The sequence below is a fragment of the Aquarana catesbeiana genome, linkage group LG04 (genome assembly GCF_042186555.1).
Source record: "Aquarana catesbeiana isolate 2022-GZ linkage group LG04, ASM4218655v1, whole genome shotgun sequence".
Taxonomy (NCBI): Eukaryota; Metazoa; Chordata; class Amphibia; order Anura; family Ranidae; genus Aquarana; species Aquarana catesbeiana.
In genome coordinates this window covers 407556512-407579041 of record NC_133327.1, presented here as the reverse complement: position 1 = coordinate 407579041, position 22530 = coordinate 407556512, and the positions used below count along the sequence as shown (strand labels likewise).

General features: G+C 42.0%; 1 protein-coding gene across 7 annotated transcripts in view; it reads right to left on the bottom strand.

Moving 5' to 3' along the window:
* LAMA2 (laminin subunit alpha 2) overlaps nt 1–22530 on the bottom strand; it is a 1513089-nt gene that overhangs the window by 117589 nt on the left and 1372970 nt on the right. For all 7 annotated transcript variants that reach the window (XM_073627245.1, XM_073627247.1, XM_073627249.1 and 4 more), the window contains one exon: nt 13701–13855. In XM_073627245.1, coding sequence (XP_073483346.1) covers nt 13701–13855 — 155 coding nt within the window. The remainder of the gene's footprint in view (nt 1–13700; nt 13856–22530) is intronic.

Here is a 22530-nt window from a genome sequence, read left to right as displayed (position 1 = left end):
CTTCTACAACTTGGTGTGGAATGCAGACAGTGCCTTAAAAAGAAAGGCAGCTATTGTTGAATAACATGGAGGAGATTGTAAAAAACTTCATATTGGCAAATGCTAACCAGCAAGAAGTGAAGCACATACGGTAATTGCCCAGCAGACGCTTCCATTCCCCAGGTATATTATTTAAAGAATATTTGCGTTTTTAATTTTTTTCTTTAGGCATTATTAAAATCACTTTTTCCTGCAAAACAGAATTGACATACTCTGCAGGACTCTCCTATGCCACTTGTTTGACAACCCCTTGCCTATTAGCTAAGAAAATGGTTATTACTGTTTTTAACATTTGCTACCCTTTGACTTCAGTGGGGATTGGATTCAGCACCCGAACTTCAGTTCAGTGAACCCACACCAAACCGAATGCAGGTACCATCAGTTCATCACTACTCTCTTACACTAAATCCTACACAGCTACACAGGTCACTTGAGATTCATGTACTGGATCATCCTTCCCAACAGTAGCAGATTGTCTGTCAACATTAGGGATGAGTTTCGAGTTCGAGTTGAACTCATGCTTGACTCTAACATCGGCTGTTCACAAGTTCGCCGAACAGCGAACAATTTGGCGTGTTCGTGGCAAATTCGAATGCCGCGGAACACCCTTTAAAAGTCTATGGGAGAAATCAAAAGTGCTCATTTTAAAGGCTTATATTCATGGTATTGTCATAAAAAGTGTTTGGGGACCCGAGTCCTGCCCCAGAGGACATGGATCAATGCAAAAAAAAGTTTTAAAAACGGACGTTTTTTCGGGAGCAGTGATTTTAATAATGCTTAAAGTGAAACAATAAAAGTGTAATATCCCTTTAAATTTCATACCAGGGGGTGTCTATAGTATGCCTGTAAAGGGGCGCATGTTTGCCATGTTTAGAACAGTCTGACAGCAAAATGACATTTCAAAGGAAAAAAAGTCATTTAAACAACTCGCGGCTACTAATGAATTGCCGGTCCGACAATACACATAGAAATTCACTGATAAAAATGGCATGGGAATTCCCCACAGAGGAACCCCGAACCAAAATTTTAAAAAAAAATGACGTGGGGGGTCCCCCTAAATTTCATACCAGGCCCTTCAGGTCTGGTATGGATATTAAGGGGAACCCCGGCCAAAAAAAAAAAAAAATGGCGTGGGGTCCCCCTCAAAATCTATACCAAAACCCTTCAGGTCTGGTATGGATTTTAAGGGGAACCCCGCGCCAAAATTAACAAAAAGAACGGTGTGGGGCCCCCCAAAAATCCATACCAGACCCTTATCCGAGCACGCAACCTGGCAGGCCACAGGAAAAGAGGGGGGGACGAGAGAGCGCCCCCCCTCCTGAACTGTACCAGGCCACATGCCCTCAACATTGGGAGGGTGCTTTGGGGTAGCCCCCCAAAACACCTTGTCCCCATGTTGATGAGGACAAGGGCCTCATCCCCACAACCATGGCCGGTGGTTGTGGGGGTCTGTGGGCAGGGGGCTTATCGGAATCTGGAAGCCCCCTTTAACATGGAGACTCCCATGTCCCGACCCTGCCCCCTGTGTGAAATGGTAAGGGGGTACAAAAGTACCCCTACCATTTCACAAAAAAACTGTCAAGAAATGTTAAAAATGACAAGAGACAGTTTCTGTCAATTCCTTTATTTAAATGCTTCTTCTTTCTTCTATCTTCCTTCAGTTTCTTCCTCCATCTTCTTCTGGTTCTTCTGGTTCTTCCTCCGGTGTTCTGATACGGCACCTTCCTCCGCGGCGTCGGCGTCTTCTTCCCTTCTTCTCCGGGCCACTCCGCATCCATGATGGCATGGAGGGAGGCTCCTGCTGTGTGACGTTTCTCCTCTTCTGACGGTTCTTAAATAATGGAGGGTGGGGCCACCCGGTGACCCCGCTCCCTCTGGCGCACGGGGCCTTGACGGGACTTCCCTGTGGCATTCCCCATGATGCCACAGGGAAGTCCCGTCAAGTCACTTTGCGTCAGAGGGGGGCGGGGTCACCGGGTGGCCCCGCCCCCTGTTATTTAAGAACCGTCAGAAGAGGAGAAGCGTCACACAGTGGGAGCCTCCCTCCATGCCATCATGGATGCGGAGCGGCCCGAGGAGAAGAAGGGAAGAAGACGCCGACGCCGTGGAGGAAGATGCCGGACGAGAAAACCAGAGGAAGAACCAGAAGAACCAGAAGAAGATGGAGGAAGAAACCGAAGGAAGATAGAAGAAAGAAGAAAGCAGAAGCATTTAAATAAAGGAATTGTCAAAAACTGTCTCTTGTCATTTTTAACAGTTTTGACAGTTTTTTGTGAAATGGTAGCAGTACTTTTGTACCCCCTTACCATTTCACACAGCGGGGAGGGCCGGGATCTGGGGGTCTCCTTGTTAAAGGTGGCTTTCAGATTACGATAAGCCCCCCGCCCGCAGACCCCCACAACCACCGGCCAGGGTTGTGGGGATGAGGCCCTTGTCCTCATCAACATGGGGACAAGGTGTTTTGGGAGGCTACCCCAAAGCACCCTCCCAATGTTGAGGGCATGTGGCCTGGTACGGTTCAGGAGGGGGGGGGCGCTCTCTCGTCCCCCCTCTTTTCCTGTGGCCTGCCAGGTTGCGTGCTTAGATAAGGGTCTGGTATGGATTTTTAGGGGGACCCCACGCCATTTTTTAAAAAAATTTCGCGCGGGGTTCCCCTTAAAATCCATACCAGACCTGAGGGGCCTGGTATGGAATTTAGGGGGACCCCCACGTCATTTTTTTTTAAATTTTGGTTTGGGGTTCCCCTGTGGGGAATTTCCATGTCGTTTTTATCAATGAACTTTTATGTGTATTGTCGGACCGGCAATTCATTAATAGCCGCAAATAGTTTTAAATTACTTTTTTTCCTTTGAAATGTCATTTTGCTGTCAGACTGTTCTAAACACGGGAAACATGCGCCCCTTTACAGGCATACTATAGACACCCCCAGGTACGAAATTTAAAGGGATATTACACTTTTATTATTTCACTTTAAGCATTATTAAAATCACTGCTCCCGAAAAAACGGCCATTTTTAAAACTTTTTTTTTGCATTGATCCTTGTCCCCTGGGGCAGGACCCAGGTCCCCAAACACTTTTTATGACAATAACTTGAATATAAGCCTTTAAAATTAGCACTTTTGATTATTCATGTTTGTGTCCCATAGACTTTAACGGTGTTCGTGTGTTTGAAAAAAAAGTTCTGGTGCGAACTAGACATGTGCACAGCCAAAAAAATTCGTTCATTTTGGTTTTCGTTTCATTAGTTTATTATTTTTTTTGTTTTTTGGGTCATTCGTTATGATCGCAATTCGTAAATTCGTTCGTTCGTAAATTCGTAAATGCGTTCATTCGTGCATTCGTACATTCGTAAATTCGAACATTCGCCCATTCATACATTCGTTCATTCGTACATTCGTACATTTTACATTTGTACATTCGTAAAATCGTACATTTGTAAATTAGAAAATTTGGAAATTTGTAAATTCTAAGTTTGTACGAATGTACATTCGTAAATTGCGAATGTGCGAATGTACGAATGTACGAATGCCCGAATTTACGAATGTCCAACTTTATCGAATTTACGAATATTCGGAAAAAATTTGTTAAACGGGTTTTCGTTAATTCGGATGTTCCCGAATTAACGAATTTGTCGAAATTCGTTAAAAAACGAATTCGGAACGAAACGAAATGCACATGCCTAGTGCGAACCGAACAGGGGGGTGTTCGACTCATCCCTAGTCAACATATTAAAATCTCGAAGTATTTGTAAAAGGTAGTACCAGAACTTATTTATATATATATATATATATATATATATATATATATATATATATATATATATATATATATATATATATATATATATATATATATAAAAAAAAAATATATATATATATATATATATATATATATATATATATTATAAAATAATACTTGGCTATGTGTTTTACTTCAAATGACAGTTTGGGAGTAGGCTGTTACAATTAAAAAAATACAATGTAAAATTGATAAGGGACACCAACATAGTTGTATCTTTGATCTTAAAAACTACGGAATAATGGTGTTGTGGTAACTTGCCCAAAAAAAAAAAAAAAAAAAAAAAAAAAGCATAATAATATTATTCTTGATATCACTAGAAAAAAAAGCCTTTGAAAATTTGTTTGCAATAGCTCCATCAGTATCACCAGCAAAGCAGCTTCATTATTATCCCATTAAAGAATAAGAGAATGTGCGCTGCATTTCGAGATTTGATAATTTGCCGCGTCACGAATGTTAATTCTCCATTACGAACGCTAGTTTACAAGACCGACCGCTTCTGGCTCGTCCTTGCTTCCAAGTATGCGTGTTTGTACTTTGGACTTTTGTCCGACGAACTTGTGTACACACACTCGGAAAATCCGACAACAGACATTTGTCCGCGGAAAATTTTAAAACCTGCCATCCATCATTTGTCCGTGGAAAATCCAACAATTTCCGATGGAGCGTACAAACAGTCGGATTTTGCGCCAACAGCCTGTCATCACACATTTCCCTTCAGAATATCCAATCTTGTGTACGAGGCTTTACTCCGTAGGGTTCAATATTGAGTTGGCCCACCCTTTGCAGCTATAACAGCTTCATCTCCTCTGGGAAGGCTGTCCACAAGGTTTAGGAATGTTTGACCATTTTTCCAGAAGCGCATTTGTGAGGTCAGGCACTGATGTTGGAGAGAAGGCTCGACTATCTGTCTCCACTCGAATTAATCCCAAAGGTGTTCTATCGAGTTGAGGTCAGGACTGTGTGCAGGCCAGTCAAGTTCCTCCACCCCAAACTCGCTCATCCATGTCTTTATGAACCTTGCTTTGTGCACTGGCCTAAATCATTTAGTGGAGGGGGTATTATGGTGTGGGTTTTTTTTCAGGGGTTGGGCTTGGCCCTTTAGTTCCAATGAAGGAAACTCTTATGCCGCGTACACACGGTCGGACTTTTCGTCTACAAAAGTCCATCGGACGCCGACGGACTAAAGCTGGCTGGTAATCCGATCGTGTGTGGGCTTCTCCGGACTTTCAGCAGACTTTTTCAGCCTCAAATCCGACGGACTTTAGATTTGAAACATGCTTCAAATCTTTACGTCGTAACTACGACGGACCCCGAAATCCGCTCGTCTGTGTGCTAGTCCGACGGACAAAAACCCATGCTAGGGCAGCTATTGGCTACTGGCTATGAACTTCCTTATTTTAGTCCGGTGTACGTCATCACGTACGAATCCGTCGGACTTTTGTGTGGTCGTGTGTAGGCAAGTCCGTTCGTTAGAAAGTCTGCTGCAAGTCCGCCGAAAGTCCGCCGGAAGTCTGTCGGACAGGCTGTCGGACTTTTGTAGACGAAAAGTCCGACCGTGTGTACGCGGCATTAAGGTGTCAGAATACCAAGACTTTTTGGACAATTTCATGCTCCCAACTTTGTTGGAACAGTTTGGGGATGGCCCCTTTCTGTTCCAACATGACTGCGCACCGTAATGGCCGCCGCGACCCGCAGATCATTCAGAAGAGATACCGAGCAGCAGTGTGCCGATATAAACAAAGCACAGCGCTGCTCTGTCAGGGAGGAAAAGAGAAGCTAAGCTGAATCACAATCTTTGTTTTCCTCCAGTGAATCCACTCCCCCCACAGTTAGAAACACCTCCCAGGGAATACATTTAACCCCTTGATTACCCCTGTAGTTAACTCCTTCCATGCCGGTGTCATTTATACAGGGATCAGTGCATTGTTTTTAGCACTGATCACTGTATTGGTGTCCCTGGTCCCAAAAAAGTGTCAGATTTGTCCACCTTAATGCCGCAATCGAGCTAAAAATCGCAGATCACCACCATTACCAGTAAAAACAATAACAAAAATTTAACTTTAAAGGTCCCTAAATCATTCCCCTATTTTGTAAACGCTATAAATTTTGCTCAAACCAATCAATATACTCTTATTGGTATTTTTTTTACCAAAAATATGTAGCAGAATACATATTGACCTAAACTGATAAAGAAATTCGTTTTTTTACATTTTTTTTTGATATGTATTATAGCAAAAAGTAAAAAATATTGTTTTTTTTCAAAATTGTCAGACATTTTTTGCTTTATAGTGCTAAAAATAAAAACCGCAGAGGTGATCAAATACCACCAAAAGAAAGCTCTATTTGTGGGAAAAAAGGACATCAGTTTTAATTGGGTACAGCGATGCATGACTGCACAACTGTCGGTTAAAGCGACGCAGTGTTGTGTCGCAAAAAATGGCCTGGTCAGGAAGTGGTTAAAACCTCTCGGGGCTGAAGTGGTTAAGTTACACGGCTTTGCACATGGTCCTGTGGAGCTATATCCCCCAAACTTTACAAGATATATATATATTATAATCCTTATGCCATAGTGCTAGTGTAGTTAGTGTAGTGTCCCTGGCCTTGGCTTGCTAAATTTGGTGTAATAGCTGAGCTCTAGCCAGCTGAGCTGCAATCTCTCTTTCAGGATTCTGCAAGTTTTCCCAAAACCTGATGGCTGATTACTCCTGTCTGTTGTTGGAAGAATGTACCAGCAGAGCATGGGAGGGTCATCCTATAGAGTTAGAAATATTTACCTTTCTCAGATAATCTCTGGGAAGCTGGCCCAGAGGATATGGTTGGGGATAAATATTTTGGAGAAACTAATCATGCTCTCTCTCTCCCCTGGGGTTTCTGCTGGGCAGAGGCATGTGTGTTTCAGAGAAGCTAATACTAGGCCTTAGCAGATGCTATGTGCTGGGATACTGAGGAAAGTTACCTGTTGAAGCTGTGCTGGAGAAGGAGACCCTCATGAAAGAATGTTGCAGGGTAGCTGGGAAGAAGCTGCCATCTGAAGATTGTGAGTGGGACCTACCATCTGCGGTTCCAGGTATTGAATTACTAAGTGAAGGTTAGATGCTATGTGGAGCTACATACTGTGACAGCTCTTGTAGTGTCACAGCTTTACTTGGCTGTCCCCAGTCTACTAGTATTCTTTTGAGGCTGCTGCTTAAAGCACATATATCACTTGGACTACTGGCACTCCAAACCCTCCTCCCTGCATTTTATCTGAGACCTGCAATGAATAGTAAAAAGACCCCTAGACTGGAGCCTGAGTTTGTCAATGTACCACTGGGACAGGAAATAGGGAAGGCAGCTTTTAAACTGGTAAGGGAGACTACTTCAGGGCAATTGCTACACTGTTAATGCTAAATATGTCAAATATCACTTTAAGACACTAGAAACATGCAAGATCATCTTTTTGTGAGATTTAGTGTTCCCAGAATCTCACTAGAAGGATTGTATGACACCTTTGCTTAAGCACTGTGGGCAGAAGCATGGTGTTTGGGAAGTAACTTTTCAGCATGGGTTTCATCCCCCCCCCCCACCAATTTAAATTCAGTGATTGTACATGGAGGGTTGAGTGGCAGAAGTGAAAAAGCAGGACTTGAAAATTTTGGCCGGGGGAAAGTTCGTAGCTTTTAAAAGGATGTATTCAGAACTATATAATACCTGAAAAAATATATATACCAGTAATCATATTGTCGGGATCCACCCAGATGCCTGATCAGCAGCTGGCTCAACCTCTCAGCATGCAGCTCCTGCCCCCTCTCCAAGCTGGCACTCCAGTGAGCGCTGGAGGCAGAGCAGAGAGTGGGGACTGACAGTCAGACTGATACTGCAGCATGGAGGTGGTTATGTATGTTTGTTTGTTTTTTTTTTATTTTCCATACTTCTCCTTTAAATAATGCTAGAAGAAGTAGTGGTGATGGCTTTGTCGGCACTGTCATTTAGTATAAAACAAAATAAAAAAGTTTAGCTATTTAAAAAATAAATATGTATTTACAGTATATATATAAAACAAGTTTGAAATAATTGTGCAAATGTTGAGGGGAGAAAAGGAGAAAAGGGGGTGCTTGTAATCTATTGTATGTACTAAGTAGGGATGGGCTATCTGTTCTAGTCGAACATGAATTCGACTTGATCATTGGCTGTTCGCCGCACAGCGAACAATTTGGGGTGTTCGCGGCAAATTCGAAAAGCCGCAGAACACCATTTAAAATTCTATGGGAGAAATCTAAAGTGCTAATTTTAAAGATTAATATGCAAGTTATTGTCATAAAAAGTGTTTGGGGACCTGGGTCCTGCCCCAGGGGACATGTATCAATGCAAAAAAAAAAAGTTTTTTCAGGAGCAGTGATTTTAATAATGCTTAAAGTGAAACAATAAAAGTGAAATATTCCTTTAAATTTCGTACCTGGGGGTGTCTATAGTATGCCTGTAAAGTAGCTCATGTTTCCTGTGTTTATAACAGTCTGAGAGCAAAATTACATTTCTAAAGGAAAAAAAAGTTATTTAAAAGTGCTAGTGCTAGTGCTGGCTATTAATAAATTGTCGTCCCGACAATACATATACAAGTCATTGAAAAATAAAAAAAATAAAAATGCGTGGGGGTCCCCCAAAATTCCATTACCAGGCCATTCAGGTCTGGTATGGATATTAAGGGGAACTCTGCGCCCAAATTTAAAAAAAAATGGCGTGGGTTCCCCCCAAAAATCCGTACCAGACCTGAAGGGTCTGGTATGGATTTTAAGGGGAACTCCGTGCCAAAACTTAAAAAAAAAATGGTGTGGGGTTCCCCCAAAAATCCACACCAGACCCTTATCCAAGCACGCAACCTGGCAGGCTGCAGGAAAAGACGGAGGGACAAGAGAGCGCCCCCCTGAACCATACCAGGCCACATGCCCTCAACGGGAATCCTGCGTTGCATCAATGGGGGAGGGGTCACCTGTACACGTCGCTGGGAAACCCCAGCATTTCCCCTTGTCAGAGGGGGCGGGGTCATGTGACGGGTGGCCCCTCCCTCAGCTACATGAGAGCTGTCAAGCTAGCGCCGCGTCATTGGCTGGGTGCCTCATGTGGCGGCAGGATCCTGTGCGTGTTCCTCACTGGAGTCGCTGGAGATCATCCATCACTGGAGATTGAGAATTGGATTACATCACTGGTGTAGGAGCATGGATTTATTAGATTACATCGCTGAAATATCTTTTATTTTTTATTTTTTAATTTTTAATAAAGGACTTGTCCCAAGCCATCTCCTGTGGTTTTTTTAACATTTTGACACTTTCTTTTTGTGAAATGGTAGGGGTACAATGAGGAACCCCATGCCATTTTTTTTCATTTTGGCACGGAGTTCCCCTTAATATCCATACCAGACCTGAAGGGCCTGGTAATGGAATTTTGGGGGACCCCCACGCATTTTTTTTTTTCAATGACTTTCAATGACTTTTATGTGTATTGTCGGGACCGACAATTCATTAATAGCCGACACTAGCGCTAGTACTTTTTTTTCCTTTAGAAATGTAATTTTGCTCTCGAACTGTTGCATATGCAACTGACCTTCTTAAATGCAATCTTATTGCGGGGCATGTGTGAGTGCAATTGTGTTTTATTACCCACATGTCGGTTTTAGTTTATTTATTTGCGCAATGAGGTATGTTCTTTCTTTTATTCGAGCGATATCGATCTACGAAGAATTGAAAGCAATGAAGAATAAAACAGATTGATGGTGGGAAGTAGTGGAGGAGCCCAGTTCTTGGAACGCACGGCTGAAATTCTAAATCACTGGAGGGATCCTACAGAGCAGAGGAACGAAAGCAGGATCTGATCAAAATTAACCACCCCAAGCCACCCAATCTGTCGCTCGGTACCCCTGTGGGGGGGATTGTTTCTGGTGAGTGGGGGAACACGGGGGGCGAGCACTTCAAGTCACCATCTGAAATGAGCACAGAAGTCACTGCTTACTGTTCCTGAGATTTAAGATCTGCATATTTATTGAACTTTGCTCCTCATTCTGTCTGGCCACAGAGACTCTCTGTTTTTTATTTATATCATTATGTTTTAGAGCCTTACCAATATCTGCTGATGCATATACAAGGCTGGATGATTTATGTCTGATTTTATGGTATTTGAAACTCACTGTAATCTCACTATATAGTAGCACAGAGGTCAAGATACTGACATTTTAATGAATATTTCTGGGAGTTATATACTTGCTTTGGTATCGACACTTAATATCTATTATACCTGTTTCACTGAAAATGGCATTGGTCCCTTAGGGGGCGCCATACTATCACAAAACTTTAGAACTCTGGGGTTAATATCTTTTACATTTTACAAATTTACTCACAACTTTTACACATGTATCCACATAACTGTGAACATACAAGGCACTTAATTTCACTGGTTTAATACACTAATGACTATTTAAGGAGTATTTAAGGAGTTTTATTTATCCTTTGGGATTTTTTACACATATGGCAACTTTTCTTCCTTTTTAGATCACAATCAGTTGCACAGTTGGCTTCATTAATTAGTCTTCTAAGTTTTTTAGTTTTTACTTATATACCTCACTGAGATACAGCTTGTGTTATATGGATTCTACACCCATAATTAATTAAGTAATGTGAAATAGGGCAGCGCCAATTCTTTCCCAAATTATCTATTATATTTACCAATTAGACCCCTCGGGGGACTAATTAGGGAAAGGCAGCAGCCCTTTTTACTGTCCAAAGCGCGGATTCTCTAACCTATAATTTTTTTCCTCAGTTTAGGCCGATATGTATTCTTCTACATTTTTATTATTAATTTTTTTTTTACTAGTAATGGTGGTGATCTGCGATTTTTATCAGGACTGTGACATTATGGCAGACACATCAGACAATTTTGACACATTTTTGGGACCATTGGCATTTATACAGCAAACAGTGTTATAAAAATGCATTCATTACTGTAAAAATGTCACTGGTAGGGAAGGGGTTAACACTAGGGGGCAATCAAGGGCTTAATTATGTTCCCTAGTGTGTGTTCTAACTGAAGGGGGGATGGGACTGTGTAGGGGAGATGACAGATTGCTGTTTATACTCTGTATGAACAGACAATCTGTCTTTTCTCCCCTCAGAGAACCGGAAACTGTGTTTACACACACAGATCTCAGTTCTCGGTGTGCACCAAGCGATCGTGGGAGCCTGGCTGTGATTGCGACCACCGGGCCCTCCATCGGCTCCGTGGGCGAGTAGGGTGTGCGCGCAAGCAACACCGGCAGCGCGCGCGTGCCCCTAGTGGCCAAAATTGGAAGCGACGTAACATGATGGCGATTTGAACAGCCGAGCCATGTTGCCGCAGTACAACTGCAGCGGCTGGTTGGCAAACAGTTAAATTACAAAAAAATATCAACTATATCTTTCACATGAATTCTTTAACAATAGTGGAGTTCTAAATGATAAATTGCATGCTAAAGATTGTTAATGAGGGTGTGTTACTGATTGCATTTAATAAATGTGATAGGAGATGGGAATACAGTACATATTACTTCATAGGTGAAAATTAATTGGCTTGCTTGACATAAAAAAATAAAATAAGTTATATTATATGCAAGGGGCATATAGTTGCAGTTGGTCAGAATTACAATATATTATAATATGAAATACATTTTAAATGGAAGGGGGGGAGAATATCTTCTAGACATATTTGCAGCCAGCATGTGGGCTGAGAGAGGAGAGGATATAAATAACTGGAAATAATATAATTTACAAGGACTGATGACATTATAGACCATGAGAAATGAGCGTCCATTACTTTTGACACAGTAAAGTGCCCTTGAGATAAAAAATTATTTTGAATAATTTATTTCATGATACATTTATGATTCATTATATAATAAAATAATTATTAACACCTTTATCTCCAGGGCATGAAGATCCTTCAGTGAAATGGGCAGAACACTGTAAATATTACAGATACTGTAAAGTTTAATAAAATGTTTTCATACTTACACTCAGACAGTATTAGCTTTGTGCTTTGCAGTACTTACACTATTCATAGAAGCTTTATTGCATCATGTCCTGTTCCTTGGTCATTTAGATATATCAGAAGAATGCAATCTAACACAGCCTAAAGTCTTGGTTTAACCATACTTATATTACCTAAATAGTTAATTGATTCCATAATATGTGTAGATAGTACACCAACTATTTTAATGCCAGGTCATGCAGATGAAGATGTTATTGTCACATATACTGTAACAAATGTAACCAGTTTAATGACAGATTCCATTTTAAAATGGCACTAGGATAGTGGCTATTCATCCCAGCCCATTTCAAAATAGTACCCGGACTAAGTGGTTCCTGTGGGTCCTATGCAGGATCGAGGCTTGAACTGATGTCTGTCAGTGACAGCTGGCATCCAGCACTAAGTCTAGGAGTTGAAACTATTAGCAATTGGGCTTCAGATCTTGTTACATGGTGCTCGATAGGAATGCTTGTAGCAGATCACAATGCTTCTGCACTGTGTTTACATGCTGAGTGTGGTGATGTCACAAATTGATGGTCTATCCAGCATCATCCTGCAGCAATATATCACTGCTATATTGATCTATTGCTGGTACTGATGAGCCGAACAAGCCTGGGTTTGCTTCTTGCAGGGTTCGGAAAACACGACTAAAGCTTGGGTGCTGAATCTGAACCCTATTGAAGTCAATGTGAGACAAATATTAAAAAATAGGTCTGGCCATTTTGTAGCCTAATAGTCAAGGGATTGTCAAACAAATGGCATGAGGGATTGGGCACTGCCATTGGTAGCATGTACCAAAGCAAAAAAAGTGGTAAAACTTTAATTTGACTGGGAGCAATGATTTTAGTAAAATAAAATGTCTGGGGGATGCCCTGACCATTCCTATGAAGTGGCACATTGTGGAATGTATACAACCTTGCAGCAGCACAAAGAAAAAATATGTTTAAATTGCCTTCAAAATACCAGCTCCTGGTCACTGTGTGTTTGTGAACAAAAAAATGGGATTCTATCTATTCATCTATGTCAGACCCTTATCCTAGATGAATATACTAGAATAGATACTCTTATCCTAAATCATATTGCTCTATGCATTTACCTGCACATGAATGTTTAAAGCGGAACTCCACTTTAAAGTGAAAGTTCTGCTCATTCGCCTTCTCCTCCCCCTTCATTCTACCTTTTTGGGGGACTTTTGTTTTCTTGAAGCAGGTAACTTTTTTTGACAGGTACCCACTCCCACTTTCACTTCCAAAGTGCAGTGCAGTGAGGAGCCGGCTGAGAAATAGCAGGAATTCACAGACGGCTCCTACAGTCAAGATGGCAGTGCCAGGAATCCAAAGACCAGTGAAGAACCAGCCCGGGTGAAGACAGCGTTGTAATCCTGGACTTTTAATTTTTTTTTTAAACTAATCGTAGGCCCTCTTTAATAAGTATGGGCTTTATTTATGAGCATATTGTTTCTCTTTCAGTACCCTAAACAGTAGAACTAGTTGATTTGGTGCCCAATGGAACTTAAAGTTCTATTGACAAATTATTTAGAATTTAAATGAATAGCCTCTGATCCAATGACATAGTGGTCATAATTAGTAAAGTAAATTAAATATATTAACTGATTAGGTTTGTGAAATCTACGTCTAGCTAATGCTTTCTATTTTTAACAATTTCTGTATGACTTGCCTCACTCCATTAGCTAAAAAATAATCCAAGCAAGACTGTTTATCTACACCCATATTAAGCAAAGTGATGCATGTACTGTAGTTGCCAATTTGCAATTTATTTATGTAGTGAATTAGTACACCTCATTACTTTAGAATATAGCATAATTGACTTACAGAATTGGCTTGCCTGCGGGCTTGATTTATCAGCTCTTTGATCTGCGAGATATTTTTACCCAGGTTTTCCTGAAGCTCCTTGATAGGTTTTAATTTATCCAGTAATCGATCAGCCTCCTTTTCAAGATGTTTTACTCTGTCATCCGCATCTGTAACTTTATTGCATTAAAATAAATCACTCAGTACATAATTCCATATACTAATGAACAACTTTTTTTTTTTTTTTTCAGGAAAGTTAATATAAAATAGCATAAAAATAAATACAAGTTTAATACTTTAACGTGGTTTGAAAATAAAAAAAGTATACATTCTATTAATTGCAATTAAAGTGCTACATTACACCTAATATTATAGTCATTCATGGCAGAGATCAAAATCGAATAACTACAACTAGTGATGAAACTGTGATAAAACTAGTGAAGAACTGTGTAGGTACTAAGATACATTCAGTTACAATGGATGTATCATAGTACCTACACATTTTTTTTGCATGATAGAATTAAATGTTTCTTGCTCATTTAAAGAGGAGCTCCAGTGTCCCTCCAAAGAATTAAACATCAGCAGCTACAAATACTGTAGCTGCTGACTTTTATTATAAGGACATTTACCTACCTGTCCAGGGATTCTTCAATTGCCTTTGGGTGCAGGCGCCGGCATCTTTGGTTAAAGAAACCGGTAGTGAAGCCTTCAAGCTTCATGGCTAGTTTTCTACTGCGCATGTGCGAGCAGCACTGAGGTTTGTGAATGGTCCCGCAGTTTTATGGTACCTTTGTGTGTCCTGGAAAGCTGCGAGAGGATTGCTGCAGTGATCTGATCTAGAAGCGAGAGTGGGTACCTGTGAAAAATAGGTAACCACTCCCCCTCAAAAAGTGCCAAATAAGGCAGTAGAGGGGGGGAGGATACAAACAAGTGGAACTTACCCTTTTGGGTGACGTTCCGCTTTAAGGAACAATATTCCCTATGAATTTCTGTTTCCTTTAAACAGTTCTAATAAAATACATTGTGTCAGTCTTTGCCCTCACTGGCCGGTAAGCTCTTTGTGTTGTCCCTCAAAGAAGGACCTCAAAGCTGTCACCCAAACAGCAGTGGGGATACCCAAAAAGACCCTCCTCCTTTTCAGTGCTAGCAATTATATAGATAGGGGGTTGGGGAGCAGAATGTGGCCATGGTGGTGGTAAGGGCTGAAGGGGAATTCTCAGAACTCAGCTTTATCATTGTTTTATATTATTAGGCTTTATGTTCACCCCCCACCAAAATCTTATACTTACCTGTCTTCAGGGGTGTGAGGTGGGGGCTTAGTCAGACTGGGCAAAGATTGGGACATTTGTTAGATTTTTACTGCTAGCCCAGGTTCCTTTTAAGAGCAATATTTGATTTCTGTTCTTTTGCCAATGGTTAAAACCGAAAGGGTGGAAGGAAAAAATAAAAAAAGGCAACACAGGCAGCAATATAAAAAGGTTTTGGCTGGAGGTATACATAAATATTTGTATCTGTATGCCTGTGATGTGAACACACAGCAGTGTTTTAAGCATTCAGATGCATACATTTCAGCACTAGCATTGCATTTAGATTAGTAAAAAACCCCCAAAAAAACCAAATCTGCATTACTTGTCAGTATTTTACGTGTGTACGTGCAAATACATGGGCAATACACGTGGGCCATCGTGTTTTGCTGTGCAGGAACTTTATGCCAGAAAGATCCAGTGTTCATACATCAGTACTGTATGCAAGGACTTGCATATAAGACAAAACCAAGTATTCCTACCCGGATTCAAAAAGTAGCTACTTTTGCATCAGGAAGTCTGAATCAAATTGGTTCCAAAAAAGTACAAAATGTATTAAATACGCTAATGTCACTAGAGGCAAAGCCTCACAAATTTTAACAAACATGAAAAGTGCAAACAACTTCACACATCATATTTCCTGGGTTCTATCCATAGGAGAGATAACCCAGAAGGAATTAGATGTATTGAACACATAGAAAGACAAGACGACACATACTGTAACCAACGCAACAAAAACAAATAAACAAAAAACCCCCCTTCCAACAAAGATACACAGAAGGTCCGGACACCAGCTGTTCGTATTCACAGGAAAAATGCTAAGCGACAAAATCGCATAAAAAATGGAACGAATGTCCCTCCATATCCAAAATGGGAGAGTCAAGAAGGACGTCTATTGACAGCCTCCTGGCAAAGCAGATCTGCGCTGTAGTCGTCATTGGGCTATAGCGCAGATCTGAAAGGGTTAAGCAAGCAACTAATTTTGAGGATTCAAGTTTATATTACTTGCACTTTAAATACAATCTAATCCTGCTCACAGAGCACACTGCACAGATATGTCACACAAATAAGAGATTCACAGGCATATATGAATCTAAATGATCATCATTGAAAAAATAGGCTGAGCGCAAAAACTGCCTTAGCCTATCCTTAGGAAGAACTTCATTAACCACTTCCCACCCGCCATATAGCAATATGACATTGGCAAAGTGATTCTGTTATCCTGACTGGACGTCATATGATGCGATCAGGATAACAAGCCACCACGCAACACGACGATCAGTGGTGCGGCGTGTCAGTCTGACACTCCGCAACTCTGATCTGGGTAAAGAGCCTCTGATGGAGTGTCCAATCACAGCTGATCACAGTGTAAACAGGAAAGGCCGCATATCAGTTTTTCCTCACTCGCGTCTGACAGACAAAAGTAAAGGAGAGCCGATCGGCAGCTCTCCAGATGGGGGGGATCTGCGTTGATTATTACTGCAGCCCCCCAAGGATGCCCACCCAGGACCACCAGGGATGGCCACCACTGATGACCACCAGGTATGCCACCCATGGTCACCAGAGATGCCAATGTGTGCCCACATATGATGCCAATGTGTGCCCACACTTGATGACAATCAGTGCCTATCAGCAATGCCTGCCAGTGCCTCCATAGTAATGATGCTCATCAATGCCATCTATCAGTGCCACCCATCAGTGCCACTTATCAGTGCCCATCCATGCCCATCAGTGCCACCTATCAGTGCCCATCAGTGTTGCCTATCAGTGCCCATCAGTGCCACCCATAAGTACTCATCAGTGCAGCCTTTCAGTGCCCATCAGTGTTGCCTATCAGTGCCCGTCAGTGCCACCTATGAGTGCCCATCTGTGCCGCCTATGAGTGCCCATCGGTGCTGTATATCAGTGCTACCTATCAGTGCCCATCAGTGCCGCCTTTAGTGGCCATCAATGTCACATATCAGTGCCCATCAGTACCACCTCATTGGTGCCACCTTATCAGTGCCACCTTATCAGTGCCCATCAGTGCAGCCTCATCAGTGCGCATCAGTGAAGGAGAAAACTTAGTTACAAAATTTTATAACAGAAACAAAGAAAACCTTTTTTTCAAATTTTTCGGTCTTTTTTTATTTGTTTAGCAAAAAAAAAAAAAAAAAAAAAAACCCCAGTGGTGATCAAATACCACCAAAAGAAATTTGGGGAAATTTGTGGGAACAAAATGATAAACGTTTTCTTTGGGTACAGTGTAGCATGACTGCGCAATTGTCATTTAAACAGCGACACCTCTGAAAGCTGAAAATTGGCTAGGGCAGGAAGGGGGGGGGAAGTATTGAAATTATTTTTATTATACAGGATTTATATTGCGCCGACAGTTTACGCAGCGCTTTACAACATTAGGGCAGACAGTACAAGTACAATACAATTCAATACAGGAGGAATCAGAGGGCCCTGCTCGTTAGAGCTTACAATCTAGGAGGGAGGGTCAAGTTATACAAAAGGGTAATAGCTGTGGGGGATGAGCTAATGGAGAAAATAGTGCAGTTGTTAGATGGAGGCAGGATAGGCTTCTCTGAAGAGGAAAGTTTTCAGGGATCGCCTAAAAGTGGATAAATTTGGAGACAGTCTGACAGATTGGGGTAGGGAATTCCAGAGGATGGGCGAGGCTCGGGAAAAGTCCTGGAGGCGGATATGGGAGGAGGTGATGAGGGAGCTAGCGAGCAGGAGATCCTGGGAGGAACGGAGATGGCATTTAGGTTGGTATTTTGAGACTAGGTTAGTGATGTAGCTAGGGGCACAGTTGTGGATTGCTTTGTAACTTATTGTTAGTATTTTGAATTTAATTCGTTGGGCGAGTGGTAGCCAATGGTGGGATTGGCAGAGGGGGGTAGCAGACACTGAGCGGTTTGTAAGATGGATGAGTCTGGCAGCAGCATTCATGATGGACTGAAGGGGGGATAGTCTATTTAAAGGTAAGCCAATGAGGAGTAAGTTGCAGTAGTCAAGGCGAGAGATAACCAGGGAGTGAATCAGGAGCTTTGTGGTTTCACTGGTTAGAAAGGGACGTAGTTTAGAGATATTGCGGAGGTAGAGGCGGCAAGCTTTGGAAAGTGATTGGATGTGGGGCTGAAAGGAGAGTTCAGAATCTAGGATAACACCTAGCACCCTGACATGTGGGGACAGGTGGATGGTTTTGCCATTGCTCTTCACAGAGAAGTCAGGGGAAGAGGCACGTGGGGGAGGAAATATTATAAGCTGGGTTTTGGACAAGTTGAGTTTGAGGAAGTGGTGTGACATCCATACAGATATGTCGGTTAGTAAGTTAGTGATGCGTGAGGAGACTGATGGAGTGAGTTGAGGGGTGGAGAGATAGATTTGTGTGTCATCAGCATAGAAATGATATAGAAAGCCTTGAGAGGCTGACCCAGGGAAGAGGTGTAGATTGAAAATAAAAAAGGTCCAAGAACAGAACCTTGGGGGACCCCGACAGAGAAGGGAAGAGGAGTGGAGGAAGTAGAATTGTAAGTGACACTGAAGGTGCGTTGGGATAGGTAGGATGAGAGCCACTGAAGAGCACAGTCACGGAGACCAAGGGAGTAAAGTTTTTTGAGGAGGAGGGGGTGGTCAACCGTGTCAAAGGCAGCTGAAAGATCCAGAAGTAGGAGTACAGAATAGTGTCCGTTGGTTTTTGCAGTTAGTAGGTCATTTGTGAGTTTTAAAAGAGCAGTTTCTGTGGAGTGTTGAAGGCGAAATCAAGATTGAAGGGGATCAAGAAGGTTGCTTTTAATGAGGTGGTCACTCAGTTGGTTGTAAACCAGGCGTTCAAGGAGTTTAGAGGAAAAGGGGAGCAAGGAGATAGGGCATAGGTTGTTAAGATTGGTAGGGTCCAAGGACGGCTTTTTGAGTATGGGAGTGACCAGTGCATGTTTTAGAGCATTGGGTAAGATGCCAGAGGTGAGGGAGAGATTGAAGATGTGGGTTAAAGAGTGTAGGATGGGGTCAGAGGGTGACCGTAGCATTTGAGAGGGAATAGGGTCCAGGGGACAGGTGGTTAGGTGGGCGATAGAAAGGAGTTTAGCAATTTCGTCTGGAGTAGCAGATTTGAATAGGGGGAGTGTCAGTTGTATCTGTTGACATGGGGTCTTAGCTGGGGGAGATACCTGTAGAGTGGAGATTTCATCACGAATTGTATCAATCTTGTTTTTGAAGTGATTAGCGATTTCCTGGGCAGTGAGTAAGTCAGTGGGGGGAGGCGGTGGAGGACAAAGTAGAGAGTTGAAGGTAGAGAAGAGTTTACGGGATTGGATGAGAAGGTGTTAATAAGAGTTGTAAAATAGGTTTGCTTGGCAGTGTGGAGGACAGAATAGTATTTTTGGAGGGCAGATTTGTATTGGTTGAAGTCTTTGAGAGACTTAGTCTTGTGCCAAGAGCGCGACTACGTTTTTTGAGAATTTTAGTGTCATCTGTTTGCCAGGGTTGTAGGGGTCGAGGCCTGATTCTGCGTGTAGTGAGGGGAGCGAGCTTGTCCAGGGTGGAGGACAGAGATTTATTGTAGATGGACATGGCTTGGTTGGGGCAGGACAGGGGAGAGATTTTGTCATAGAGGTGGTCGGTAGCAGAATAGAGGAGAGAGGAGTTGAAGTTGCGAAAGTTTCTACGGGTGATGGTTAGGCGATTGGAGGGAAAGGTGGTGGAAGACAGGGGGAGAGAGAAACTAATAAGGTGGTGGTCGGAGAAAGGAAAAGGATTGTTTGAGAAGTTGCATGGAGTGCATAGGTAAGAGAATACAAGGTCAAGGGTGTTGCCATCAGAGTGAGTAGAAGCCTGTACCCATTGCTTCAGGTCAAATGAAGAGGTTAGACTAAGAAGTTTAGAAGTAGCAGGAGTGTTTGTATTAGCAGGGATGTTGAAATCACCGAGAAGGATTGTGGGAATATCCGAAGAGAGAAAGTAGGGTAGCCAGGCAGAAAACTCATCAAGGAAAGTCATTGAAATGGTTAAAATAGTTAGAATTAGCAATCAGGAACTGTTAAAATAATAACCATGTTGGTCAAGAGGATGTAATGTACAGTGGTAGTAAACACTTTGATATGTACAACACAATGCAGAGCAGCATTCTGCAGTATATGTCATAATACCCCTTATATTGCAGCAGGAGGAAAAGATGGGCGGCACTTGAGGTCAAGGAAAGAAAAAAAAAAGTCTGGTTTTGGTAATCAGGGGAGGAAGGGAAAATGTTAGGCTGCAGTAGTGAAGGGGAGAAAAAAAATGGCTAATATTGGAAGTCAGTGGGATGTAAAAAAATGACTCCGTGGGGGCGGGGTGCATTAATGCTCAGTTTGGGAGGGGGCAGTGGCACTGATGCTGTGTAGGGGAGAACATTGGTGCTCCATGGAAGGAGAGGTCACTGGTACTGTGTGTGGAGGAAAGGGGGCCATTGGTATTCTGTGAAGTGAAGGGGGCACTGGTACTCTGTGGGTCTACAGGAGGGCACAAGTTGTGAAGAGAGAGAGGGCACTTCCTGTCTGTGCAGCAAGAGGGGACAATGGTACTCTGTCAAGAAAGAGGAGGGGCACTTAGTTAGGAGGTTGGGCCATTGGTGCCACTGGGGGACATTGGTGTTCAGTGGGCTAAATACCTGCATTTTGCACTGCTGCTTCACTCTGTAAAGAGATCAGCAAAAAAAAACGAAGCTGGGTGCAGCAATGGGGGTTTCAGCACCCGGCCAATGGTGGGAAACAACTTGGATCCACAGATCCACAGTATGGTGGGATTGTGTTAAAATCCTTGGACAGTCCCACAGAATTCGGTCCCACTTAAATTGTAAGGCTCAGGATGAACTGTATATTGTAATAGGCTCAGGAAGACTTCACTCTTTTTTGTAAAGTGATTTTGAGTATTTCTGTACTATCTAAATGAATAACATTAATAATAAACGTTAAAATAGTAAGTGAAAGTCACATATATATTTACCTCTACATTCATTTTATGGTCTGCTCAATTGCTAATGAAAAAAGTTTTTAAACCTTCAAGACCTGGGCTACATTAAACCAAAAGTGGATGATTGATCCAAAAGTTTAAGAATGCCATTATTAGTGTGGTACTCTTATTAAAGTGTAAGTAAAGAGTATAGATACATTGTAAATTTTATATTACACTTACGATCCACTTTTGTCCATAAATCCTTAAAAATACAATTTTTTTGGGCCACCGTTGTCTAAATAAAGAGATTTCCCTTAACTTCCTGTCCTGGGGACACAATAGGAAAAGAGAGAAAAACTATCCGAGGTGCCCCCCTCTGAGATATTTGTTATCGAAAAGTATCCCCATTGGTTTCCCCTACTGTATATTCCTGTTCTGGTGAGAACTTTTGCATTTTCCCTTACTTTTATTCTCAGTGACAATGGTCACCAGAACAAATTGGGAGGGTGTTTTTTCCAATGGGGACACAGGCAGCAATACAACATGACAGATGTTATAATTCTTCCACACTCTGTCCAAAAATAATAACAAATGATTTGGTTCCAGATACTCCTCCATGTACAGTCAGGTCCACATATACAAACTGTTGTAATTCCTACACCGTTCACCTGATTTGGATGTAAATACCCTCAAATTAAAGCTGAAAGTTTGCAGTTAAAGCACATCTTGTTTGTTTCATTGTGGTGGTGTATAGAGCCAAAAAGATTAGAATTGTGTCGATGTCCCAATATTTATGGACCTGACTGTACTTCTATGTTTTCTTTTCCTGGTTACACTTACAATCAAATGCACCAGGGATAAGAACAATTCCACACAAGTGGGTATCCAATATGTGGGTAGGGGTATGAGCAAAGTGCAAATGCCACTTATTTTCTACTCCCAACATTCCCTACTCCCTATAATCCATTGATTAACTACATCAGCCCTGGAATGTTTTACCCCCTTAATGACCAGGCCATTTTTTGTGATACAGTGTTCTATAGATTTGTGCCCTCCGTCAAAAATGTTTGCGCATGTGCAGAATGGAAGGGCACTCCAGCTGATTTGCCTAGCAGCTGAAGTGACGTCACCATAGCGCATGCACACATCGGAATGATTGTGGGTGGCCAGTGGACGCCGTACCTGCTGAGTGGCTCCCCCTCTGTCCAATGGCTGCGCACGCATGCCTACAGTAACGAAATGATGTACAGGTACGTGATTTTGCACAGTAGAGCCGCCCTGCCGCAGTATATATGCAGTAGGCAGTCTTTAAGTGATTAAAATTCCCTGTTCAAGAGTTTCCAAAACAGACAGGCTGCAACTTTTCTTTACTTCTGTGTCAGAGAATTCTATACACTGTCATGGACCTGACATGTTGTAAGTTAACACAACATGGAAAGCATATTACTGGACCAATGGTTTTAGACAACAGAATATGAATCAGTATAGTTTACATGCTTTACTCACCTTTCTGTAATGCATCAATCCCCACTTACTAGAGCTAAACGGAATTGTACTAATGCTGTAAAATCCATACAGCTTGCTCTGATATCAAAAGTTATAGTAATGGCTGCTATGTTGCTTTTTTT